At 42.7% G+C, this 24200-nt stretch overlaps 1 protein-coding gene across 1 annotated transcript in view; it reads left to right on the top strand.

Annotated features, from left to right (window-relative positions):
* The window catches only part of SKAP1 (src kinase associated phosphoprotein 1), a 274732-nt gene extending 250532 nt beyond the window's left edge, over window positions 1-24200 (top strand). Inside the window, exons 11-13 of the mRNA XM_082679184.1 lie at window positions 2019-2119; window positions 21768-21876; window positions 24122-24200. Coding sequence (XP_082535310.1) covers window positions 2019-2119; window positions 21768-21869 — 203 coding nt within the window. The 3' untranslated portion in view covers window positions 21870-21876; window positions 24122-24200. The remainder of the gene's footprint in view (window positions 1-2018; window positions 2120-21767; window positions 21877-24121) is intronic.

Genomic DNA, 24200 nt, shown 5'->3' with positions numbered 1-24200 from the left:
CCCAATATCAAATCACTTTTTACATATATACCCAAAAGGTACTCATAATCTCAGGAGCTGTCCCACACCCAGGCACATGGGGAGCAGTACACCACAGTGACCATCTGCTAGGCCAGAAAAAGCCAAGAGAACTTTGTCAGTCTTACAACTTGGAAACATCAAGTTATGTTTTTAAAAAATCTATTTTTATAAAATTATTTTCTTTATCACATAAAAATCCATGAAGAATATTGATATACTTGAATTGAATTGAATTGACTATGATATGAAAAGTCAATATACTTTTCATTCCTAAACTTAGGCAAAATCTTGGGGTGAATAATCAACTCCATTACAACTGAAAAAGCATTATATCCTCTGGGAAAACTACTTCATTTTTCAGGAACTGATATTTCTCTATTATTTCATGCACTGATATCCGCCCCCAAAAAAACATGCCTTGTCTTTTCAATAGTTAGGATTTTTTCCTAATGAATTTTTTTTTCCAAACATATTCTTAACTCTGTGCCAGAATGTTTCCAGTGTAGTTGTCTTGTTTGCTACCCTCTGTTGTCTACTGCATATACAAACATTTTCTGTGTAAAGAAAACATGCTTGAGTTTCTATATGGTTAACATTTTTACTTTTGTTTGCAATATCTGAATCTTAACTAAACAGCTCTGTCCCCCTCTGTTTTTGTGCACTTTAAGATTCCTACTAAAATTCTTTTCCAGAGACATATAGGGATTTTGTTCCTCTGTGCCTTTATTCTTTGAATTGCTCATAAGTTAGGAACAAGGAGAAAAAAAGCAAATATAGCCAGGGCCTCTGTCCCCCCACTGCCCACTTGCCCTCTATCTATTCCCATCCTCAGCAACTAGCACCATCACTCCTCATGGAAGGGTCAAGACAAATGAAGGGAAAGGTGGAAACTGTAGAATACGGTCCCCCCAGATCATTTGAATTTTAATTAGAACCCAAGACTCCTAACTCCCATCAGTAGGAATGTCATCTTTTGTAGGTGCTTTGCATATCACTCTCATACATAGTGTCCTAAGGAACGGGGAGCACTGCCACATTATCCCTGGTCCAGTGGGCATTAGCTCTCCTGCCATTCAAATCCCCAGATCCTCTCCCACTTTGTACTCTAGTGTTTAACCTTTCCGGGTAGAAGATCAATACGAATTCTTCATTGTTAAGAATCGATGACTGTCCTGTGGCATCACTGCCATCTAGTCTTGCTGAGAAGCCCAGTAAATCTCTTCAACTGCTTCTAAAGCTTGGTTTGTCGTCTTCGGTTGCTTTCATTTTTAATGCAGATCACTTTGGTTTCTGTTCCCCTGGGGGCTTGCAGATAAATCTTGGCAGACATGTTCAGCGTCTACAAATGAGATGCTGGAAAAGGGCCAGCCCACCCAGAATTTAGTTGTAATGGATGAGACACCCCCTTGGTTCCACTTAAAGACTGGGCTATTCGTTTCCACATTTATTGGTAATTACCTCATATAGTAAGTACCTGGCTGGGAAGTGCCCAGGATGAAGTTCCTGTGTAACAGAGGAGGCCAACCTGTGAGACTGCAATGCAGATCTGTGCTGGCTGACTCAGCCTCTCTCATAAACAAGCAGAAGTAGGAGACTTATCTCATTCTTTCAATGCATAATAAAAAGAAGCACTGGATAGTTTAGATGCCCTGGATGAAGAAAGTCTGGCAGAAAATTTCTTTGTGCTGCTTACTTATAAACCAAGTGAAAAATTACCTGCCTGATTTTCTTTTATTAATAAACAAATATATTTATCATATTACTGAATAGCATCTGACTAAGGGTGAACTGTAAATATTTAATGTTAGTTAATGATCTCCTTCTCCCACAGTCCTTTGCTCATGCTGAGTGTCTGGCTGTATCTCATCCCAAACCCCCTGAATCTTAGGTTTCCTAGGGGTAATATCAGAACCTTGGTTTCCATTTGCAGCAAAAATGTGGGCTCCATAGAAAAAGACAGGGTCCTTTTAACTTTGATTTCTCCTCTCTTTGATCAGTGGACTATGCCAGTTATTATCAGGGCCTATGGGATTGCCATGGTGACCAGCCAGACGAACTGTCCTTCCAACGAGGTGACCTCATCCGCATTCTGGGCAAGGTAAGGATTAGAGTGTGGGGCCTGGATCAAAAGTCGATTTTCTCACCCTTGATGATGTAGTCACCATAACCAGAATTATCCCATGTCATAGTCTTCTCTTGTGTGTATTACATGGTTCCCTCACACGTAAACTTCCATCGTTTTATAATTGTCAGGGAAAATTTTAATTGAAAATTCAGATTCAGGAACCAATTTTCAAATTTAAAAATAGAATAAAGTAGACATAATACTAAAACTATGCCAATCAAAATTTGATCTTTTTGAAGGGTCTTGTGGTGCTTTAAAAAGGTCATCACCACGTACATAATTTATTACCGTAAAATACTCTTGAAAATATTCTAGCTGGGTCAGCCGCCTTCTTGTTTCATCTATAGATAAACAACACTGTAACATAGTTATATATGGGGGGAGGAGTCAGAGCTAGTTAGCTCAGTTGGTTTGAGCAAGTGCTGACAAGGCCAAGACAGTGAATCCAACTCACAAGGGCCAGCTAACTTCATTCTCTTCCTCAGTCACAGAGGTAGCCCCTAGCCACAGCTAACCATCTCCCAAAGGGTATTGCTGGATACAAAAAAATGGGCAAAAATAAGGATATATTATTGCAGATCCATCACCAATGTGAAGAAGCTTCAAAACTCATGGGCTACTGTTTGAGGGATCAGTAACACCATCCTTGTAAAGAAAGACTGCACATATTCTGTATAGGTGGGCTGAGGAAATCCACTCTGTCCCTAAAAAACTTGTTAAAAAGTTCTCCCTCTAGAGGCAATCAATATCAACAAACATTTTTGTAAGAGGCACAATTTGCTCTTTAATTGATTAGTATGTGAACTCCATAAAGGAAAATTGAAAACCCATTGTGTTATTAACCCATCCTTTGCAATTTATCTTTGTTCTGTAAATGTCATTACCTTGGCCAGGTGTTTGTCTCAGTTTGAAATATACCACAAGTTCCTTAAGAAACAGACCAGGGCTGACAGAAGGTAGCTTTCAGCAGTTCCAATGAGTCCCCTTTGAACTACGACCAAATTCAGACCCAACCTTTTTCCAGAGAGCAGGAGGCCCGCAATCCCTGCTGGGTGAGATCAGAATCTTCTAGTGATTTCTTCCAGACTCCTAATTCAGCACCACCCTAGTGCCATTCAGGTGCAGCTCCAATACACCAAGAATAAATTGGAAGCAAAGAAGGGAGTGGACGTTGGCCTGATTGGTATTTCAAATGCCCGAAAGCAAGACTTGCCGAGTAATAGAATTTGTGTACATTACCACGCTGGGGTAATCGAGTTATCCACTCAGGTGTGACCAGGCCTCTGTTTGCCCAGAGCCTGCAGGTGAACAAATTAACTGTTTACATTGTCTGAGGTGCCTGCAGCAGGAGGAGGGGAGAACAGAGTCAGACTGTCTGCTGGCCTTCTCTCTCGGTCATGATTATTTTGCTTGTTTTGCATGTCTTTTGCCTTTGTTAATGACTTCTCACTGGGGGTCCATTTCCTCCATTTAGAAGGGGCTGTGCGGTGACTTGCCCTTGCAGTATAGAGCTGTCTGCGGTTACCAGGGCTATTGTAATATTGAGATTACAAAGAACATGGGGACCTTCCCCAACTTGTTTTGGGTTTTTTTAACCAACCCCCCTTCCCCTCCTCCATTACTAAAAGCCAATATATCAGAGTTTAATTCACAGGGAATAGTTTGCTGCCTTGGTTCTATCGGGCATCTTTCGCCATCTCCTGGAAGGTCCTGAGTTCGTAGTCATCCCTTACCTTGGTAGCAGCACATTTCTTACCCCAAAAGCTACACCAGTTGCCACCCTTCTCCACATTGCTCATCTCTGCATGGCAAGGGAAGAAATGAGAAGCTAGAAGCTTAACTGAAGTTTCCCTCATAAAACTTCATTCCAGTTAACGTTGGCTTGGGGAGCATTTCAGATTGGATTTACCTTTATTATATTACTTAACTCAATAAGAGTCCTTGGACAGGAAGGAACCTTAAAAGGCCACCTGATCCATTCCCTTGCCTCTAAAAAGCACAAATGAACCAATTCAGACAGATAGAAAAGGAGATTCCACTGCCATTATCAGCTGTATGTCTATTCAGATGTTCAGTAACTCCTAATCTCAGGAATTTTCTCTCATATGGATCCTAAATTTATTCCATATTATTCCATACTTAGCCCCAGCTGGCTTCCTTTATTGGAGTCAGTTACACTCTGCAGCCTGCCTCTCACACCTGCAGGGACAGAACTGACCCAAGTTGAGGTTAGTCCAGAAAAATGGTATCTAGAAATCTCCATTTTATTTTTCTCTCTGGCCAGTAGAACTTTTGTCAGGCAAGAAAAGCCCACTTCTTAGGAACCTAGAGAAGTCTATTTCCCTGAGAAACAGAAGACAAGATGCAACTGAGTGCAGTTCAGCTTACCTGGAGCAGTTTCCTTACCTGTAAAATGAGGGAGTTGTGTTAGATCTCTAAGGTTCCCTCCACTTCAAACATTCCGGGTCTAAATTAACATGGTGAGGCTGACTTTGCAAATCTGCTAAAGAAATTCCACACAAAAATGTGTCTTAGCTTTAATTATTTATTCAGATTAAACAAGCAAAAAAATTCTAAGTTCTTTTGTTTTGGGGCCTCATAAATACATTTGGCTTTTCCCTCTCTCTTTGTATGGTAAGAGAAATATTCTGAGGGGCAGGGGGTGGCAGGTAGAGAACAGAAGTGGCCCCTGGATGGGGGAGTGGGGTGGGAATTGGGGGGTAATAACTTTATTCTTGGGTTCCTGCTGTTCCCTGCTGTTTCTTTCTCTCTCATTTTTTTTGGTATTTATTTGTTTTTTTTTTTAAATTGAAGTATAGTTGATTTACAATGTTGTGTTAGTTTCTGGTGTATAGCAAAGTGATTCAGTTTTACATATATATGTATATGTATATATATATATATTCTTTTTCAGATTCTTTTCCATTATAGTTTATTACAAGGTATTGAATTTAGTTCCTTGTGCTATACAGTGGGACTTTGTTGTTTATCTATTTTATATAGAGTAGTATATATCTGCTAATCCCAAACTCCTAATTTATCCTTCCCTCCCCCTTTCCCTTTTGGTAACCATAAGATTGTTTTCTGTGTCTATGAGTCTATTTCTATTTTATAAATAGTAAGTTCATTTGTATCATTTTTTTCAGATTCCACATATAAGTGATATCATATGATATTTGTCTTTCTCTGACTTACTACACTTAGTATGATAATCTCTAGGTCCATCCATGTTGCTGCAAATGGCATTATTTCATTCTTTTTTATAGATTAATAATATTCATTTTATATATATATACACACACACACACACACACATATATATATATATACACACACACACATACATAAACACACACACCACACCTACTGTTTCTTAATAGTTGCCCAAGTATGACCCAACCCTCAATCCTAGAATCCTAGGGCCAAGAGAGTCTGTTAGGGTCTAGGGCCTTTGGACAAGAATGATCCCAGAAAGAGAGCTATTTACCCTTTAAAAAATTTTTTTCCAGAGAAGATGATTGGCTGGGTAAGAAAGCTGCACCCCATAGATAACCAAATGCCCATCACCTGTCCTATTCTTAGGGAAGCAAATTGTCAACAGGTGGGTTACTTATGTGACCCTGAACAAAGTCACTTAATCTTGCTAATCCTTATCTGTAGAAATGGGATAATTTCCTCATCTGTAGAAATGGGATAATTTCTGTTTATAGGGTGTTGTGATACTTTCATTAGAGAATTTGTGTAAGGAAGCGCCTGGCATCTAGGATGATAATTATTATGATATTCCCCTCTTTTCCACTAACAATAAACTTTTGGGGTCAATATTGGGTACACACCAGGAGTTCAATAAATTATTAGTGAATTGAGAGAAAAAAAAAAAGGTAGCCTGTCCTGCCAAGAACTCTTCACAGAGATATTCGAAAGCTCAACAGGTCCTCTCTTGGAAATAGAAGGCCATCCAGTGAAGAGGCCTTACGTGGAAATACACTGTGCCTTTCCTGGTCTGAGAGACTTTGTCAGTGGCAAAATTGATCAATTGTTCAAACTTCTTTACACGGGCCTCTTACTGTTGCGGCCTCTCCCGCTGCGGAACACAGGCTCCAGACGCGCAGGCCCAACGGCCGTGGCTCACGGGCCCAGCCGCTCCGCGGCATGTGGGATCTTCTCGGACCGGGGCACGAACCCGCGTCCCCTGCACCTGCAGGCGGACTCCCAACCACTAGCGCCGCCAGGGAAGCCCCTGTTCAAACTTCTTTGAGGAGAGGCCAGAGCCATGTATCGCAGCTCTGAAACAGTAAGCAATGGCACAGTCTGCAGGACCCCGCCCACCTCCCCAACACATCTATCCGTTACTAAGCCCCACGAAGTTGCACGCCCACTTAATGCACTGAGTTCCAATTTGGGCCGCAAATATATTAAAAGGAGATTTTAAAAATGGAGCAGACCTGTGCATCCAGTGGACGTTCCCACGTGCCTTCTGGGCCCAGATATTTCTGAACAGCATTTTTGGTGCAGGGACTGAACTTCGCTTCCACCTGGTGCAGGGACGCAGCTCAGGCCACGGCGGGGTGTTTAACGCTCTTCAGTGGCTCCAGATTGTGGTGCTTGTGCAGGTCTCCTCATACGTAACCGATGGCTCCCGTAAATTACTTCCCACCATGCCTGAGACCACCGCAGAATTCAAGTTTGAATAGAGCAGGAAAAAGGTGTTTGAAAGGCCTATTCACTCAGCTACCTTTTAATTTCCTTTTCAATCTTGTCCCAATTAATTTCACAAAATTAATCTCGCAGAAGCAAACTCGGCAGCACAGAGGCTGCGGTTTTAGTGTGGCGGTCGCTCTGCCTGAACATGAAATAGGAGCTAATATAAAAATCCATCTGCTGTGTTTGAAATACACGCCGGCTGCTGCTCAGTCCTGTCTGACATTCCAAACATCAACAGAGGGGAAAAGTGATTTGGGGGTTAGTGGCCATCAGTACTTGGCAGGGGTTCAACAACAGGTGTACTCCAAAAATCCATTCAGCCTGGGCACCAGGCATGACAGGGTAGGTCCTGAATCACCCTCGGTGCAGTAACACTGCGCCCTGGCTGCGCCCTGGCATACAGCCCCTCTGTGGACCAGCACTGCCATGAGCATTTATTGTAAGTAGGAGAAAGGTGAGAAGTCTCTGTTTGGATAAGACGAGCCACAGTTTCTATGTTTCAGAGAAGTGACTCTGTCTTCCTGGCTTAAAGGCCTCTCACTGGGGAACCTTTTTCTAAATAATAAAGGTACTTGTTCTACTCTTCGAGATAACCTAAATAAACGCCCATTTAAAAATTAGGCCTCCTCTTCCAGAAGTAATTTACAGTGGTAACATGAGCTGTCCAGCAGATAAGGGCAAATTAAAGAGAGAGAGAAAGAAACTCTTTCTCAATTGTCTAGAAAGAAGAAGAGGTCCCTGAATGACCCTTAAATGGTCCCTGTTTACCATTTAAGGTAAACAGAGTTGATAGGCTACATCTCTTGAGCTTATGTTGTGTGACTCATGAGTTGGCCCTGGGCTCCTCCAGGGTTTTTCCAGCTACTTATTTCCATGGAAGGCAGCCTTGGAGCAACAAGCTGGGCACCACAGAAGGGTTATATTTACATGGTGGCTTAGCCAGGGTGGGGAGATATTCTCACCTCCCAAACACACCATGCTTTGGTTGTCTTCTGGTACAGTTGGTATGGAAACAGGGATCCTTAAAGGCAAGGTCAAGTTTAACATTGAACACATGATGCTGTCAGATGGCCATGGGTCTTGTGTGGATGAGGATGGACCGATTCCATCATCCTGGGTGACAGTTAGCTTCCAGCACTGGATTGGAGCTACTTAAATTCAGGCCGGGTCCTGGCTCCAAACCCAGCTCCTAGTTATCCGAATGCAGCAGGCCTGTCCCTGGCACACCTGGACTATGTTAACATAACACCACATCTGTTACAGTGGGACTTTTAAAGCCCAGTGTTCTTCACCTACTCCCTCAAAGGACTACTTAAAGAATGTAGCCCTTTCCCCTCCCTTGACCCCAACCCCTCCAGAAGAGATTTGTATGTTGTAAAAATTATCTGAATGCAGCAGTACTTCCTCTTTTAAGTGTGCTTAGTTGAATTTGACAACACCTCATAAAAACAGATACGTTAATTCCTTCAATTGCTTTAAATGAAGTTTTTTTTTTTTAAATTTCAGGGCTCTGAGGGAAAGGAGGTGTTTGGTGACATCTAGTGTCCATTTAGGACTTCCTCAGGCACCATTACCCTCCGTTTGGCTGACTGGGGGATGGGCAGGGTAATTTGGGAGGTAATTCGGGGGTAGGAAGTGGGGAGAATACAGGTCTGGGGCACAGACTGCACAAACATAGTGATGAAACTGATCAATGCCTGCCAAAGAGCTATCATTCACCTCTGACCTAACCAAAGGGGACGGTGAGGGAGGGTACCATCAGAAAATATCTTTTCTTATTTATGATGATACGAAAAGAGAAGCAGAAGCTGTCCCCATAACCCCATTTCATGTGAACAAGCAGGTCAACACTGTGCTGTGATGACGAAGATGATGATGATGATGGTGTTTTCTCTCATTAATAACCCCTATGGGAGGCTATAGAGTTAGGAGAATGGGAATGGGATTTGGGGTCAGCTGGAAGGCAACGGTCACACACCGGTCAAATTCAGTAGAGGCCATTCCTTTCCCCCAGACAGGAACCAATCATCTAGAACAAACCCTGGCAGCCTCATTCCTTCCAGGTAATTTTTATAAATGAGGGGACACCCATTCCAAGAGAGGACAAAAGGGAGAGGGTGTTTGTGAGTGTGCGTGTGTGTATGCGTGCTTATGCGTGTATGTGTGTGTGCATATGCGTGTGTATAAACCTGCAAACAAGAGACCTGGCTACATATCAACCTTATTCTCTAAACCCTGGCCATTTATTATAAAACCCATTTAAAAAAAAAAGTAAAATTGGCATTTTGCACTTTAATCTCCTCAGTCCTGAACTGTTGTCCTGGACAAGACCCTTCACTTTGTACACACACACACACACACACACACACACACACACACACACACCTTTCAGTCAGGTGGAAAGTCCCAGATCAGATAATTAGCTGTGAGACCCAGACAGAAATGTTTACCTAGAACCATATAAGCCATGGCAGGGTTAGGTTAATGCTCACGATCACCCAATGCTTTACAAACTCCAGTGTAAAAAAATTCCAGCCATTTATTTTGCGGTGAATTTATAACAAATGCTGTTAAAGGCTTCGTCTTTTGACAGAGGTAATAATAAATTCACTGTTAAAGACGGTAGTTTAATTCCTTATACCTCCAGTACTGCACAGAATAAACCATATTCATCACTGAGTAATTTTTTACCACATAAATCTTTAAAACTAACCAGTGAAGGCTGTTGAGACTGAAATATTGTAAATTTATTAGATATGCCCATGTAGTATTGGATTCAGAGGTTTCCATTCGAATATATTATGGGGAAAATTTGTGTCTTTAACTGTGACATTCCCTCCATCTCCCACTGCCAGTATTATAACAAGCAGCTCCTCCAGAGTCAACTGCACGTTTATTAGACAGAGATTTAGTAATAAACTCACTAATCTGCCAGAGAGGCTGGATGACATTTCGGTGAGATGCTCTATTTAAAAGGGGTCACAAAAGCTTTGTTTCTGTGTAATTATTTTCTCAGAAGGAACTCAGCCTCCCCAAACCTGTCTGCTGGTGTTTCTTGGTAGTGTATGGATCCAGCTCTCCAACCAAACTAGCAAAATACTGAAGCAAATTATAACCTCATTGCAGATATACAGAGCAGTAACTTCTATGCTTATAGGATTAGTTACAGGGGGCTTGGGATAATTGGTTAGAACACAGAAAAGCTGGAATTAGCAGACATTGCCAGACTTGTGGTATTTAAGACTAAGAAAAAGAATATTGATTCTTGCACTAGAAATAATAGACAATGATTTCAGAAAACTTACTATTTAAAAACTTTCATCTTGACATATGACGCATTCAAGATACAATTAAATCCTCAGATTTGAACAAAAATCCTTTTACTTTAACATATAAATTTTGAGTGAAAGTCTGTGCCTGTAAGACGAGAATATTCTTTCTCATAATTTGCTAGTGAAGTGACATTTAAACTGACCAACTGATTATATCAAACTGTAATACCCTCTCAAGTTTCATTAAGGAAATATTAATATTCCTAGAATGAAAAATATTTTTCCTTTTAGATTCAGAAAGTGCATCATCTTTTCAGCAAAGAGCTTTGGCGGTTTCCCTATTCCCACTAATATTCTGTATTTGCCAAGAGTTCCAGATACTAAAAACTTCCAAGGAGGATTATGAACTTTAAGATTTTTTTTTAATAAAATAAAATGCGTTTCTAAATATTAAGCAAAGGAGAAAAATTTCCTGGCAGTGCAAGACTGCAGCCCATCAGAATAATTGTTAAAAGACAGAACTCAGCTAGAAAGATAAGCGAAATACCAGCAATTAATATTCAGCGTTTCACATTATAGTCAAGAGGATGTGTTTTTCTTTGTGATTGCAAAGAATCACAATGTGATTCTTATGTGTCTCAGCTTATGTGTCTTAGCTTATGTGTCTCATAAGCTAAGAGTGTTGGGAGCCAGACTCTGAGCTCTGTCTTCGTTTTGTGCAGGAGGATTAAGGAGAAAAAGAACAGTGACAACAATCCTGCTCCATCTGTAAATGAACAAACATCTTGATTTTATAGCTATTTGCTTTGTAAAACTGAGGAATGAAACAAAAATGACTGGATGCCTAAGTAACACTTTAATTCCAAATTCATTTACGCTGTAGCTATGTAGTTGTCACAAACCATAATGCAGTATTTAATTAAAATAACAGAAGTGTATCTAGATATGTCCTGGGGTAGCTATCACCAGATTATAGTCTATGCTATCCGTATTTTATTTATGAAATGGCAGAGTCTAAGGTGCAACTAGGCTGATACAAAAGCCTGAACATTTTAACCTGCATTTTTATAAAGGCTCTTTTTCTTTCCTGCTACGTCTTTAAATTTTTCCTCCTTCTATCTTTCAGGGGATTGTTTTGATGTCGATAAAGATCTCTCTTTCTAACTCTTGCTTTTCAACTGTTGACCTCCTGTGTCTTCTGGCTGTGAAATCCCCCATCTGTTGTCATGGAAAGGCTTGTTTCACAGGAGCCACAGCAAGCAGGGGACATCTTAGCGGAACTTGGACGTGGAGGGTAGGAAAAAAGCAAACCTTTTCAGGCTCAGTGTGCTTGTTCCCATACAATCTTCCTTGCACCTTTTTTTTTCCACCTATAAATACCCGTTATAGTTTACACGCTTGCTTGCTCTACTTTGTGGATGTTCACGTGCAGACATACTGCTCCTTTTCATAAACACATAGCATCTATCTTATACGCACCCACCATCTATCTCCTCGTTCACATTGGCTGTCCCATCAACCTCCTTGTCTGCAGAATTATGTTCAGCAAGGTCCCGATTTATAGGAAATAAATAATGAAAATGGAACAGACTGGAAAAGATAATCGAAACATTCAAATTATTTTTCACTGTACTTTCTACAAACAGAGGATCTATAAACACCTAGCAAAGGTGTTCGCTGATTCCTAGAAAGCAATTAGTGCCTATTGGAACATTCTGACCCAGTGGGTCTCTACCTTGTATTTTCCCTGTTCTTACTTTTTGATGCCCCAAGATCTCACCCTTTTAAACGACAAATGATGCTGTGTTATTATTTTCATTATTTCTGCTTCTTATTTATCCTGTTTATAATGACAAGTTTTGTCATCATTTATCCTCTATAAGATAATCCTAAGAATTACAAAACAAAAACAGTAATTGCAACCACCTTTTTGAAGAAAATAGCCCTTGCAATTACTATATAAAGATATTTGATAATGGTAGGATCAGATCACAGTCTGATCCTACAGCAAGGGTCTTTTGGAGAAGGGTCTCTTACACACACTTGTAATTATTTTCGCCCCTTTCACAGGTCACATAGAAAGTTAATTTCAGTAGCTGCTAATTTCCATCCAACAAGAGCACGGTACTTTAAACCACCCAATATAATTGGATTCAAAACAAATTTAGGAAATCGAGTGTGTTAGAAAGTAAATAAAAATATCCTTTTGGTAAGAAGGAGGGTGAAAGTAGTAAAAATGGCCTTTTTTTCTCTTTTTTTCCCTTCACAACTTTGCCATTAAAGTTGCACCTACAGCTAGAAGTTTGGCCGTGAAAAATGGTCATTTTGTTTCTCTGCTCAAAGCATGTTATTAAAATGCTAATTTAAAAGAAAAAGGAGTTAAATATCTAGCGATGGTGCATTCTAATTGCAGCCATAATGAGCTCTCTAAACGTGCGGTGCCCCTGACACACACAGAGCATAAACAGCAGTAAACAGATCATTAGTACCCGCGTTCATTTATTCTGGCGACCTTACCATGACCCCACCGAGGGTAGGGTGAAAAGCAGGTGGATCTGGCTGTGACACCCCCTAGAGGGATCCAGGAAATGAAGCTATAAGCGGTTGTCATGGAAACGCCTATGTGTGCAGATGATGTAACACACCGACAGGCTGTAGGCTTCGCAACTGGGACGTTGCCTTTCCCTCGCCGGAACAATCTCACGGATTAAATTATTCATTTCTTTAATTCACATAGCAAAAGGAATCCTAATTTTCTTGGTTATGTGCAACTCTCTTCCATTTGTCTAAGGTCTGTCATCCCCTCTTTCTCTGAAACCTACCCCAGCTTCCTACATTCTAGCCCCAAATCACTGAATCTGACAAAATCAAGTGGAGGAAAGGCAGTGGAAATCTGATGCTAACATCTGTACTTATAGAGAGAAAATATAAGATTTTAAGCTAAAAATTAATAATATAGACAGTGTTCCTTTCTGATGAGGGCATGGTGACCAGGGACTCAATGTTTACCTGTCCTGAACAAGATGGCTTTGTTTGGAGCAGGACAGGGTCAAAGTGATACCTGATGCAGAGAGTGTAAAGCAGACAGGCACCAGCCCCAAATGAACACATCACCATAGCAAGGTGCAGGGATAAGAGAAAAGGAGCATCTGCTTACCCCCTCCCATGTCCAATTGAGGGAATCGAGATTAATAAAAATAATTCTTTGGAGAATGATTCCACTCTATCCTACCCTGTTTTGCAATGAACAACCTCAATAACCTTACAGCAACAGTAGAATAACTTTTCTTCTTTTTTTAAAGGAAGCAAAAAAGACGATCCCTGGAAATTATTTTAAAATAAAAAATATCCTGGCCTGCGCCTCCCCCCCCCACCCCCACTGCACTTTAGATGAACCTGTGATATTGTAGCAATGGCCCTTGAAGTGCAGTGGGGAGGTGATTTAGGAGAATATTAAAGGCAATGTGGAGATTCAAGGCGCCTCTCTCAGGGAGATCTGGAGAAATACGCAGCACAGATGGGCCGAGCAGATTAAACATTTCCGTCACATTGTTTCCAAATTGTGTTGTGGTGCCTGAGGCTGGTACTGCGGTCAGAGCAAAATAGAGTGGTGCAGAGCTGCGAGCTGCACAGTTTATGGAATACATATTAATACGCCAGTCTCACATGGTATCACCGTTCTATCAGCTCCGAAATGGTGCTGTCTCTATTGTTCCTGAATTCTGCACTTAGCACCTTGCTTTCTCCTGTCTGCAAAGTGTTTACCTTCCCTTTATCCTTCCTCTCCTTTTTAGTCAAAGTTCAAGTTGTGTGTTTCTCATTTCTCTTTTCCATACAGCCCTGTTCCGCCTTCCCTCTTACCTTTACAGCTTATGATTTTTCTGTCATGCACACTATGTATTTTGCCCACACTTCCATCACCAACAATGTCCAGTGTGTGCGCGGGTCCTGCACCCCTCCCTAGCCTTGACTTGGTCATTATCCACTCACACCCAGTTCAGGACATCAGTTCAGACTTGAGGCTGAATAGTCCCTTGCACTCAGGGCTCTCAGACCCTCCATCTAGCTGACACATTCCTCTTCTCAGAACACTCAGCTCTTTGCCGGGGGTGAGCTTTGTGGAGTTGTTGCCATGTTCCCCCCACCCCAGCTGCTGTCGCTGGCCACCAGCCTTTCAATGTCCCCTTTCTTAGACTCAAAGCCCCCCATCCCTGGCCCCGGCTCCAGTCTCACCAATGTCTAGGTTAGCAGGTTCCCTGAAACATGGCAATAAATAAAACTAGTTCAATTGAGGCAAATTTAGTGATACATCTTTATTATGATTTATAGACCAAAACTCTGAATAATGGAAAAAAGAGAAAACGATTGCCAAGAACCTAAAACACGGTGTGAAACAGCCTGGAGAGGCCTCCAAGCTACCCAAGGTTTCAGCCAAGCATTGGGCTCTGATCCTTTCACAGGTTCCAACAGAACTAATCCACTGTCGACCCAACTGACCACTTGCTTTCTCCTTTGGTAAAATCTCTTCCTAAAACCATTTGTCCTGAAAAATGGGCACCTGTTTGTCTGTGGTGAACAATTGTTTTTCTCAGCAATTGGAAGGGTGCTGAGTTAGAGCCCTCAATTTATTTAATCACTTTCGATAGCCTCAGAAAGCATTAAATTTCCAAAGCTGGATTTCAGTAGAGAAATTGTAGGCCAACCCAGAGTAAAAATATGATGTTTTTGGCTCAGCTTGGAATATTACAATCTACTCTGCTTAGGAATTCAAATTTCCCATCTTTACTAATGATAATGTATGATGTACAGACACTAATAAGAGAAATAAGCAATCATAAACCAATAATTCTGTGATTGATTGGCCTTTCCCATACATATGTGAAGCATTTATTGATCTTTCATGTTAGGGGCTGATTGATTGTTCCCTTGAAGAGGTAGTCTCTTGTTTACAAGCACTGAAATAGTGAACTTTGATGGTTAAAAGAATAAAAGTATGAGACATTTTCTGTGAATCTTGTTCCACAGAGGCTTATCGAAGCCCAATTCAATGTGAAAAGAGAACATTTCCATTAGGAACATTCTCAGGGGAACCAGCAGTGTCAAGCAGTTTGCTCCAAAAGCCATCATGTGGATTTGAATGGAAGCTATAAGAAGACACCACAACTTTTAAGTCACAGTTAAAGAGATGGCCTTAGGACTTCCCTGGTGGTGCAGTGGTTGAGAGTCCGCCTGCCGATGCAGGGGACACAGGTTCGTGCCCCGGTCCGGGAAGATCCCACATGCCGCGGAGCGGCTGGGCCCGTGAGCCATGGCCGCTGAGCCTGCGTGTCCGGAGCCTGTGCTCCACAACAGGAGAGGCCACAACAGTGAGAGGCCCACGTACCACAAAAAAAAAAAAAAAAAAAAAGAGATGGCCTTAGAAGGGATAAGCAAGCTTGGTCAGCCTTTGAAGAAGGAATAGACTTGGCAGCTGGAAGGCTGAAGCCTTGGAAACCCAGAATGGCAGGATTCTTGATTTCCTTCCACTGTTTTATAAAAGTGGGGGTAGGGGTGAGATGGCCACACTGGGCCAAAGAGCAGATACAGGCCATAAAGATCATTGTACTTTCCCCCTAAAGTGCTGGTTGGTCAACTGTAGAGGGTTCATAAACCCTTTGAGAATCTGATGAGAGGTCTGGGCCTCACCCCAGGGATAAAACGCATGTACACATGCACACAAATTTTACACCAGTTTTAAGGAGTTCAAAGATCCCTTCACATGCATCCACAGAGAGGCCATGGGTCAGAGACTCCAGTTTAAGAATCTGTGCCCTAGAGGATGGTGATTTCCTTTTGTTGGAAAAGCCTAGGATTCACTGAGCCTAGAAATTGAATTCTCAGCCCCAGACTGGATGGTCATTCCAGGTCATGTCTGTGCTACTCCAGGGGAGCCATGGAAGAGCTTAAACAAATAGGAACCAGCAGGGAGGAGAGAAATTAATATGTAGCAATCATGGAGTAAGGGTATTTAATCTCTTTTAAGGCTTATGATAGGCGCCTGCTGGTTTTCCCCCTGATATCCCCTGACACCTACTGACAGGGTATTTGCAGCCACACAGGGACTCAGGGCCCTGTGACAGGAGGAGCACTGAGAAGGGCCATGATAGTCTTGAAGCCATAAACAGCAATAGGAAACCACTGGAGGCAGAGTCAAGCTGTGTGGCGAGCCCGTGGTTGGTGGCCATACTGCCTTTTGTTTATAGAATTTGCTGTTCTTTTTATGGCAGGTTTGGTAGGGGTTTCTTTTCCTTGTTGATGGAGATTAGCAGCACAAATCCTTTTAGGGCAGTGTGCAAGCCCCCATAAACACTTTTGATTGTTGCTGATGGTGAGTGCTGTGCCTATTTCAGATTCCCTCAATACTCTGCTCATCCAGGCCAACAGCTTCTCCAACCAGATAATGGAGTCCAAACAGCCAACCTTCGTTTTTAAGACTCCTTCATCTGAGGGGTTCAAGGAGGTGGGGCAGGGTTGATGTTGAGGAAGACAGATGTTTGATCAAGCCTAGAAATATTTATGACGAGAACAAGCCACACATTATACTATTTTTGAGTGTAAGTCTTCTTAAAAGATTTTGTGGCAAGAAGCAAGCACTGATGTAAAGGGTTTGGGTTTTTTTTAAATAGCTTTTTATATTCTTATCCAAATCATCTTCACTTAACCAGTTTGTATAATCAACATTAGCTCTACCACACACAGTCTATAGAATAGAGAGTTACGGAGTGGGGAGCCTGTATAATTCTGAGACCCTAACATTGTCACTTGTAGGTGTGCATCCCCACCTTGAAGGTAGAAACACTTCCGCATTGAGGATTTCAGGTCTCCTGGGACTGTCTCAGGCATTTTTCCAGTCAGTCCTTCCAAACATCTGGGCAAAAAGAAGTCAAACTTTATTGAAAATGTTGATACCAGGAATTCAGTTCTCTCTGCCATCCCAAAACTAAAATCCAAGAATCAGCAACTTAATAAAAATGCAGTAAATTAGCACCTCTAGACAAGAGCAGAGTTCATTCAGAGCTGGGGTCTGCCTGGCTGAGCCAGTACTCTCTCCATTTTAATAGTTTAATAAAAATTAGCATAATTAACGAACATCTGTATGATCCAGAGTGGTGCAATTTGGCACTTGGAAACGAGAGCTTAAGCATGATTGCTGTGAGTTTAATGTTGTTTTAATTCTTTTTGGCGCTGCGCAGTGAAATAAACGTTTGGTGGTGATAGTTCTCCGCCGGATCTCATTTGCATTTTTCTCCCTTTAATTATGAGCAATTGTGGACTCCCCAGCAATTCATCAAAGTAGAAATTATTTTAACATACCTCGTGGTGTTCAGACTGGGCTGGAGCAATGCATGGTGGGGTGGTGATAGGAGAAGAAAAGGCTAGAAATATTCCATTCACGCTTTAAACATCTCAGCCCTGTAGCCTTTTTCGGGTATCCAGCCAAGGGATGAAATCTGGAAGACAGTGAGATCCCAAGACCTGTAGGTGCTTTGATTAAGCTCCTAGGCTACCACAGCAGGATGCATATGGTCTCTGAGACTGTGCCATCCTCCTTACACTTCTGCTTGCTCTTTTGTTTTGAAGGGCAGAGAGTTGATTGCACACACCCCAGTTCCCACCTCTGTGGTGAGAATGCCACATCTGTGGTCGGCAGGGTCAGTGCTCCCCTCGAACAAGAGCGCACTGACTGGGAGCCGGCCTTTGCAGGTGTCCTGCTGTGCCTCATCTGCTTCCCGTTTGCACCCTCTTCAAGTTGGCAGAGAGCACCTTCCCAAGGCTCTGTTCCTACTCCTGGCCTTACGGCTGAAGGGGGATGCTGCCAAGTGGGCGTCAGAGTCGGAAGTCTTGAACGGTCCCTAGGGAGAGAATGCCGTAGCTGAGCCCCTCAGGTGACGAAGATGACAGCATGTGGCAGTAGAAGACCACACCTCACACATGTGTAAGCAAGCTGACTTTTATCAAAAGACTGTCAGACAACATGGTGCCCACCCTCTGCCAGTGAGATAGCAAAAGAGCTGAAGCTAGAGTTTTTAAGATAGAGTATGCGTTTCCCCCACACAGCAAGGCCCTGTCGACATGGCCACTGCAGCGACGTACTAATGCAAGGCAGCCCTACAAGAAAACTTAAGGCAGAAACTGCCCTAACTTCGGTGTTGGGAAATGGACAGTAACATAACTCGTACCGAGAGGAGCTTTAAAATGTCCTGCCGTGGGAATTCCCTAGCGGTCCAGTGGTTAGGACTTGGCACTTCCACTGCCAGCCCTGGGTTCTATCCCAGGTCAGGGAACTAAGATCCTGCAAGCCTTGTGGCACGGCCAAAAAATAATAATAATAAAACAATAAAATAAAATGTCCTGACAGGCATAGGCTGAGGAATTCTGGGTAATCTCCCATACAGCAGTGCAGACTGTAGGGGGAAGCTGGCCTCCCTCCTGGGGGAGGGGGGCAATGAGAAGGTGCTGTGGGAATGAGAAGGTGCTGTAGGGGGAGGGGAGTGGACACATTCATTTATTTATGACAGATTTTTAAAAGGTAATTCCCTGTTCCTTTTAGGATAAGCTCAGTAGTCTCACTTCTTATGGCATCTGAGATGCTCTTCATGGTATTTAGGGAGCCATTTGGAGAAACTGTCTCCAAAGGCAATTGCTCTCTTCCTGCCACAACCATTTCAATCACCAGGAAATATCTTGGAGTTTGTTGTAACTAATCTGCTCAACTGAGAGTATAAATCCCCACTGTTCCCTTCATTTCTTCGTAACCTCATTTAACAAAGTTTTTTGGGGCCCCATTCTGTGCCAAGCACCATGCTGACTGCTGGGAATACAAGAGCAAACAAAACCAACAAGGTCCCAGCTCCCACAGAACTTTCCACCCAGTGACTGGCAGTGAGACAAAGGCCGTCAGATACAAGGCAGCGTGATGATTCATTTCCAGGGAGGCACAGGGCACAGGCGCTGTGGACCACAGAGCTGGGGCCCTCACTTAGAGAGTGGCGAGGAGAGGCTTCTGGAGAGGCCACAGAGACTCAGGAATTGAAATCTGAAGGCTGCTTAGGAGTCAGCCCTATGGAAGGGAGGAGGGAAGTAGAGGCTAAACAGGCAGAGGAAAGGCTCCATGGTGAGAGACCCTGAGGCCCATGGGAGTAGCAAAGACAAGTTCTGTTTTACTAAGGGTCGACTAGATTTAGGGAATAAATGACAATGCTGGGCAGTGAATGGAACTAGATCATGCAGGGCTTTGTCCACCTTTTTAAGAAGTTGACAGTAGGCAGTAGGGACTCACTAAGGTTTCAAGCAGAGCCGTGATATTATCAGTGTGCCTTTTAGAAAGATTCTGGCTGCACAATGAAAAGCAGATTGGAGGAGAACAAGAATGGAGACACAGAAACCAATTTGGAGGTTGTTTCTGTAGTCCTCAGGAGAGGTGACAGTGACATGACTCTAGGCTATTGCCAACGGGAATGGAGAGAACTGGATGGATTCCAGTAACATTTTGGATAGAGAATTGACAGAACTCAAGGACTGATTGGAAGAGGAGGGTGAAATTGGGAATGACTCTTGGGTTTCTGGCTTGAGTAACTGAGTGCATAGCGGTATCACTCACTGAGACACAGAACACAGGTCGTCAAGATACTCTGTGAATGGGAATGGATACAGAGGCAAGATGATGGTTAAATTTAGGACACAGTGAGTTTGAGAAGCTTGATGGACTTGCACTTCGGTATTGGGATCCAACCCTTAGAGATCTGGGCTGGAGCTATGGTTGTGAGTCATTTATACAGGCATGGTGGCTAAACCACAGAGGTGTATAAGATTGCTCAAGAAAAGTGCATCAAGTCAGAAGAAGGCCAGGATAGAAACCCTGGAACACCACATTAAAAGGAGGGATAGAGGAAGATGAGGAGAAAGAAAAGAAGCAACCAGAGAGGGAGGTAGGATGGAAACCAGGAGAGTATAATTATAGAAATTAAGAGAAGAAAATGCCTCAAGAAAGGTCCATAGTGCCAGCAATACTGAGAGATCAAGTAAATTAAGGATTGAAAAGTGCTCATAGAATTTGAGCAATAAGGAGGTTATAGGAAGCGTAAGTGGAATGACGGAGGTTGAAGCCTGCTTAGAGTGGCTCGAAGAGTGGATAGAAAGCAAGAAGTTGGGGCAGTAAGTGAAATAAATTCTTTCAATAAATTTGTGAATTGGCAGTGTAGACTAGTCGAAATGGGAAGCAGACATGCATTAGGGACTAAATAATTATTTTCAAAGACGAAAGAAACTTGAACACACTTCAGTGCTGACATAAGGAGCCATTTACATTAGAGGCAGAGGTCAGACTTCTTACAACCTGGTCTCTAAGAACAAAAGCAGAAGGGTTACAAGTGCACACTAGGTAAGTTCCTGTTTGGGTGGCTGAAGGTTGACAGATCTGATGCCTTCTCTTTTCTCTTTGAAGGTGGAAAAGAGGTCAGCTGCTGAGAGGAAGGGGAGAGGCAGAGTTAGAGGAGGGGAGGTACACTAACAAAAAGATAACCAGTTGACCCAGAATTTTAGTGTGTCAGCAACCTGGTTTTCTTTTTTTCCTAGAACTCAGCAGCCAGGTGGGCAAAAGGCAGACAGTTGGCTCCATGGTACCCGAATCCAGTTGAACTGGAATACGTATATTTTCCACATATTCCTAAATTTCACTTCCTTCAAAAGAAGGAAAACATGTTCTAGTGCTTTCAGGAATAGTCCTATAATGTTCAACATCTGCTGTGCTTTTGAGAAGCTCTTCTGTACTCAAGGAGCTCCGTTCTCAACCCTGTGAGCTCCACTCTCAAACCCTTCTTTTAAACCCTCTCATTCCCTTTCTTGTTTGCCCCTCCCTGTGGCTCTTATGTCCTGCCTGTCATTATTGATGGACCTGTCAACCTCTGACCTCTTCCAGGGGAGGAATCTAATGTTTAGAGTACCTACTATGTATCAGGCACTTTGAATTGTTTTCATGTCTGCGGCGTCACTTATATTCCCCACAACAGAGGGGTGATATTATGCCTACTCTTACAGAAGAGGAAGTTAAAGCCAGGAGACCGTCCGGTCACATGGTTACTAAATGACCAAGTGGGGACAAGATCCCAGTCTGTCTGACTCCGAAGCCCATTACTCTATGCTGTAAACTCCCAGGGAGCAAGCAGTGTTCTGATTCATCATCCATCTCATGGGAACTCAAACAACACTTTGCACATAGAAGGTGCTTGGTAAATATTATTGATTTGCACTATGACCTGACTCCCTGAATACTTCAGTGCTCTGGCATTTTAGGGTGTGCCCAACTTTCCCCAAAGGAGCCGTTCCACTCTGCTTGGTAAAAGACATGCTCTTTAGGTTCAGCAGTGGCACCAAATATGCTAAATTTACAATGTAGACAGAAAGATGGCAAAAGAAAAGCAGTTTTTCTTCCTTCTAGATAACTTTTAAATTTAGTAATCCCATCAGGGGTGTTAATGAGTTGTACTGACAGTGTCTACAAAGAAACCACCCAACAGAATCTCCCATGTGATCATTTAACAGATTAACAAAGATTAACAGAAGCATGACTAAATTCCAACGGAAACCATCCTCTTGTCATTTTTCAGGAATATAACATGTATGGCTGGTGGGTTGGAGAACTGAACAGCCTCACTGGGATTGTTCCAAAGGAGTATCTCACCACCGCCTTTGAAGTGGAAGAAAGATGAAGCCCAGGTATCAGAACTATTGACAATGAATTTGTTGGCCATGCCTTTGTTTCTTTGTGAAGGATGAGAGTTGCCAGTGAAGTAGCTTTTCTTCATTTCCAAAAGTGATGCTGGTAATTCACCATTGAAAGAAGATAAGGCTGTAGTTGTTTTTCCTAAATCGGGCGACTGTGTCAGTCAGGATTAGGTTCAACTACATGTGACAGAAAACTCAAAATAACAGTGATTAATTGTTATTAATTAACACAGAAATTTATTTTTCTCTTCTGTAAAAATCTGGAGGTAAGTAATCCAAGGTATCTAGGTCCCAGGTACCTTCTCTTTTTGCCCCACTGTGTGTGGTCAACATTCCCCAGGTTACCTCATGGCCCAAGATGGATGCTCCAGTTCAAGCTATCATGTCTGTATCCTACCCAGCAGGAAAGATAAAATGACAGGATAAGGGCACACCCTCTCCTTTTAAGGACATTTCACAGATGTTGCACACACCACTTCTGCTTACATCCCATTGGCCAGAACTTGGACATACAGAGACAGCAAGCTGCAAAGAAAGCTTTCTTCTAGGTAGAATCTGTGTCCAGCTTAAAAGTGGAGTGGGGCAGGGTCGGGCCGGGACGGGGGCGGGCGGGCGGTGGTGGAACTAATAAATTTAAAAGGGAGAATGAATATTGGAGAATTAGGAATTTGTGCCACAAGGATGGATCTGTTTCTTTACGCACAGCTCTCAAATCCAGAGTACCATTTCCCCCAAATGCCCGTGTATTGCAATATGATTGGCAAAGATTAGGAATCCAGTATGAGGATTCCTATGGAACATAATCAAATTAACTTTTAGGTAACAAAGAATATGGATTGCATTTTATCAGCAAGAACCACATCATACTTTAAAACAGTAGAGTGAGTGCTTTGGGTGGGGTAACAATAGGATTAGAATTAGGATGGTGATGGAGGACACCAAGGCTAGCATGATATCACTAGCTCCATCTTCTGGCCTGAAATGGAAGCAGCCTTTATTGATGGGGTGAAGGATGTTATGTGTGACAGTGATACAAACTGGCCTTGGAATCTTTCAGACCAGGGCCCACTCTAGTGTGCAGCAGCAGTTGAGTGGTTCATTTAGGAAAATACATAAGGAGAGATCTTACTCTCTGATGCCCCTGTACAATCATGAAGCACCAGCTCGGGCCTCTCGCTCAAGGTTTGACTTTATGATTTTCTGAATGAGGACTCCATTTCCAGGCCATGAATGCAGAAGGCTTGGAATTTTTTTGCCAAATCTAAATAAATTCACCCTACTTCACTCTGTCATTTATTTCATGACAAACTTGTTTATCTCCTCATTCTCTTTGACCCAACAATTCCACATCTAGGAGTTTATCCTACAGCTACACTTGCACACGTGCAAAATGATATACACACAAGGTTGTTTGCAATAGCAAACTATTGGAAATGACCTAAATGTTCAATAGAGACCTCGCCAAGTAACTGTAGTAATTCAGGGAATTGAATACTATGCCACATTAGGAGATATCTGGTGGCGCAGTGGTTGAGAGTCCGCCTGCCGATGCAGGGGACACGGGTTCGTGCCCCGGTCCGGGAAGATCCCACATGCGGCAGAGCGGCTGGGCCCGTGAGCCATGGCCACTGAGCCTGCGCGTCCGGAGCCTGTGCTCTGAAACGGGAGAAGCCACAACAGTGAGAGGTCCGCATACCGCAAAATAAAAATAATAATTTAAAAAAAAAAAGCAGTGAAGGGTAGGTCTAATTTGCTCCATTTGTGTAAAGAGGGAGTCTCCAATTGCTTATATATGTATGAGTTACCGCTGGAAGGAGAAAGAAGAGGATAACACTGGTTGCCTCCAATAACAGAGAAATTGCGTGACTGTGACACAGGGTAAGAGGGAGACACTTTTTACTCTATGCCCTTTTATATCTTCTATATTTTGAATCATAAAAGCAAATTTGTGTAGTTTTCCTCCTTTAGGACACATACCCTTCTCTCTACCCCACCTTCATGAAGAAACTGATGATCAAGCGCTCCCACTCCCTGTACCATCCAGCCCAACAACATCATGGGCTCTTCCCTGTACAGAAGAGACCCAGGTCTCTGACACCCACCGTGTAGTAACTGTAAACCACCAATGAGACAAGTGAGAAGAGGCATCTTCAGCAGACCCGTTACTAAACCTGCCTCGTCATAGCTGAGCCCATCTCTAAACATCTCCACATACCCACTTCTGCCTTTTCCACAGGCTTGTCACAGAGAAGGTGAGAGAGAGAGAAACCTTTGGAGGAAGAAGTTGCTGGTTGCTTTGGCTGGTTTGAAAAGCA

Source organism: Grampus griseus, assembly GCF_964374135.1.
Source record: "Grampus griseus genome assembly, chromosome: 20".
NCBI lineage: Eukaryota > Metazoa > Chordata > Mammalia > Artiodactyla > Delphinidae > Grampus > Grampus griseus.
Note: the sequence above shows the minus strand (reverse complement) of the source record. Positions and strands in the feature narration are given on the sequence as shown.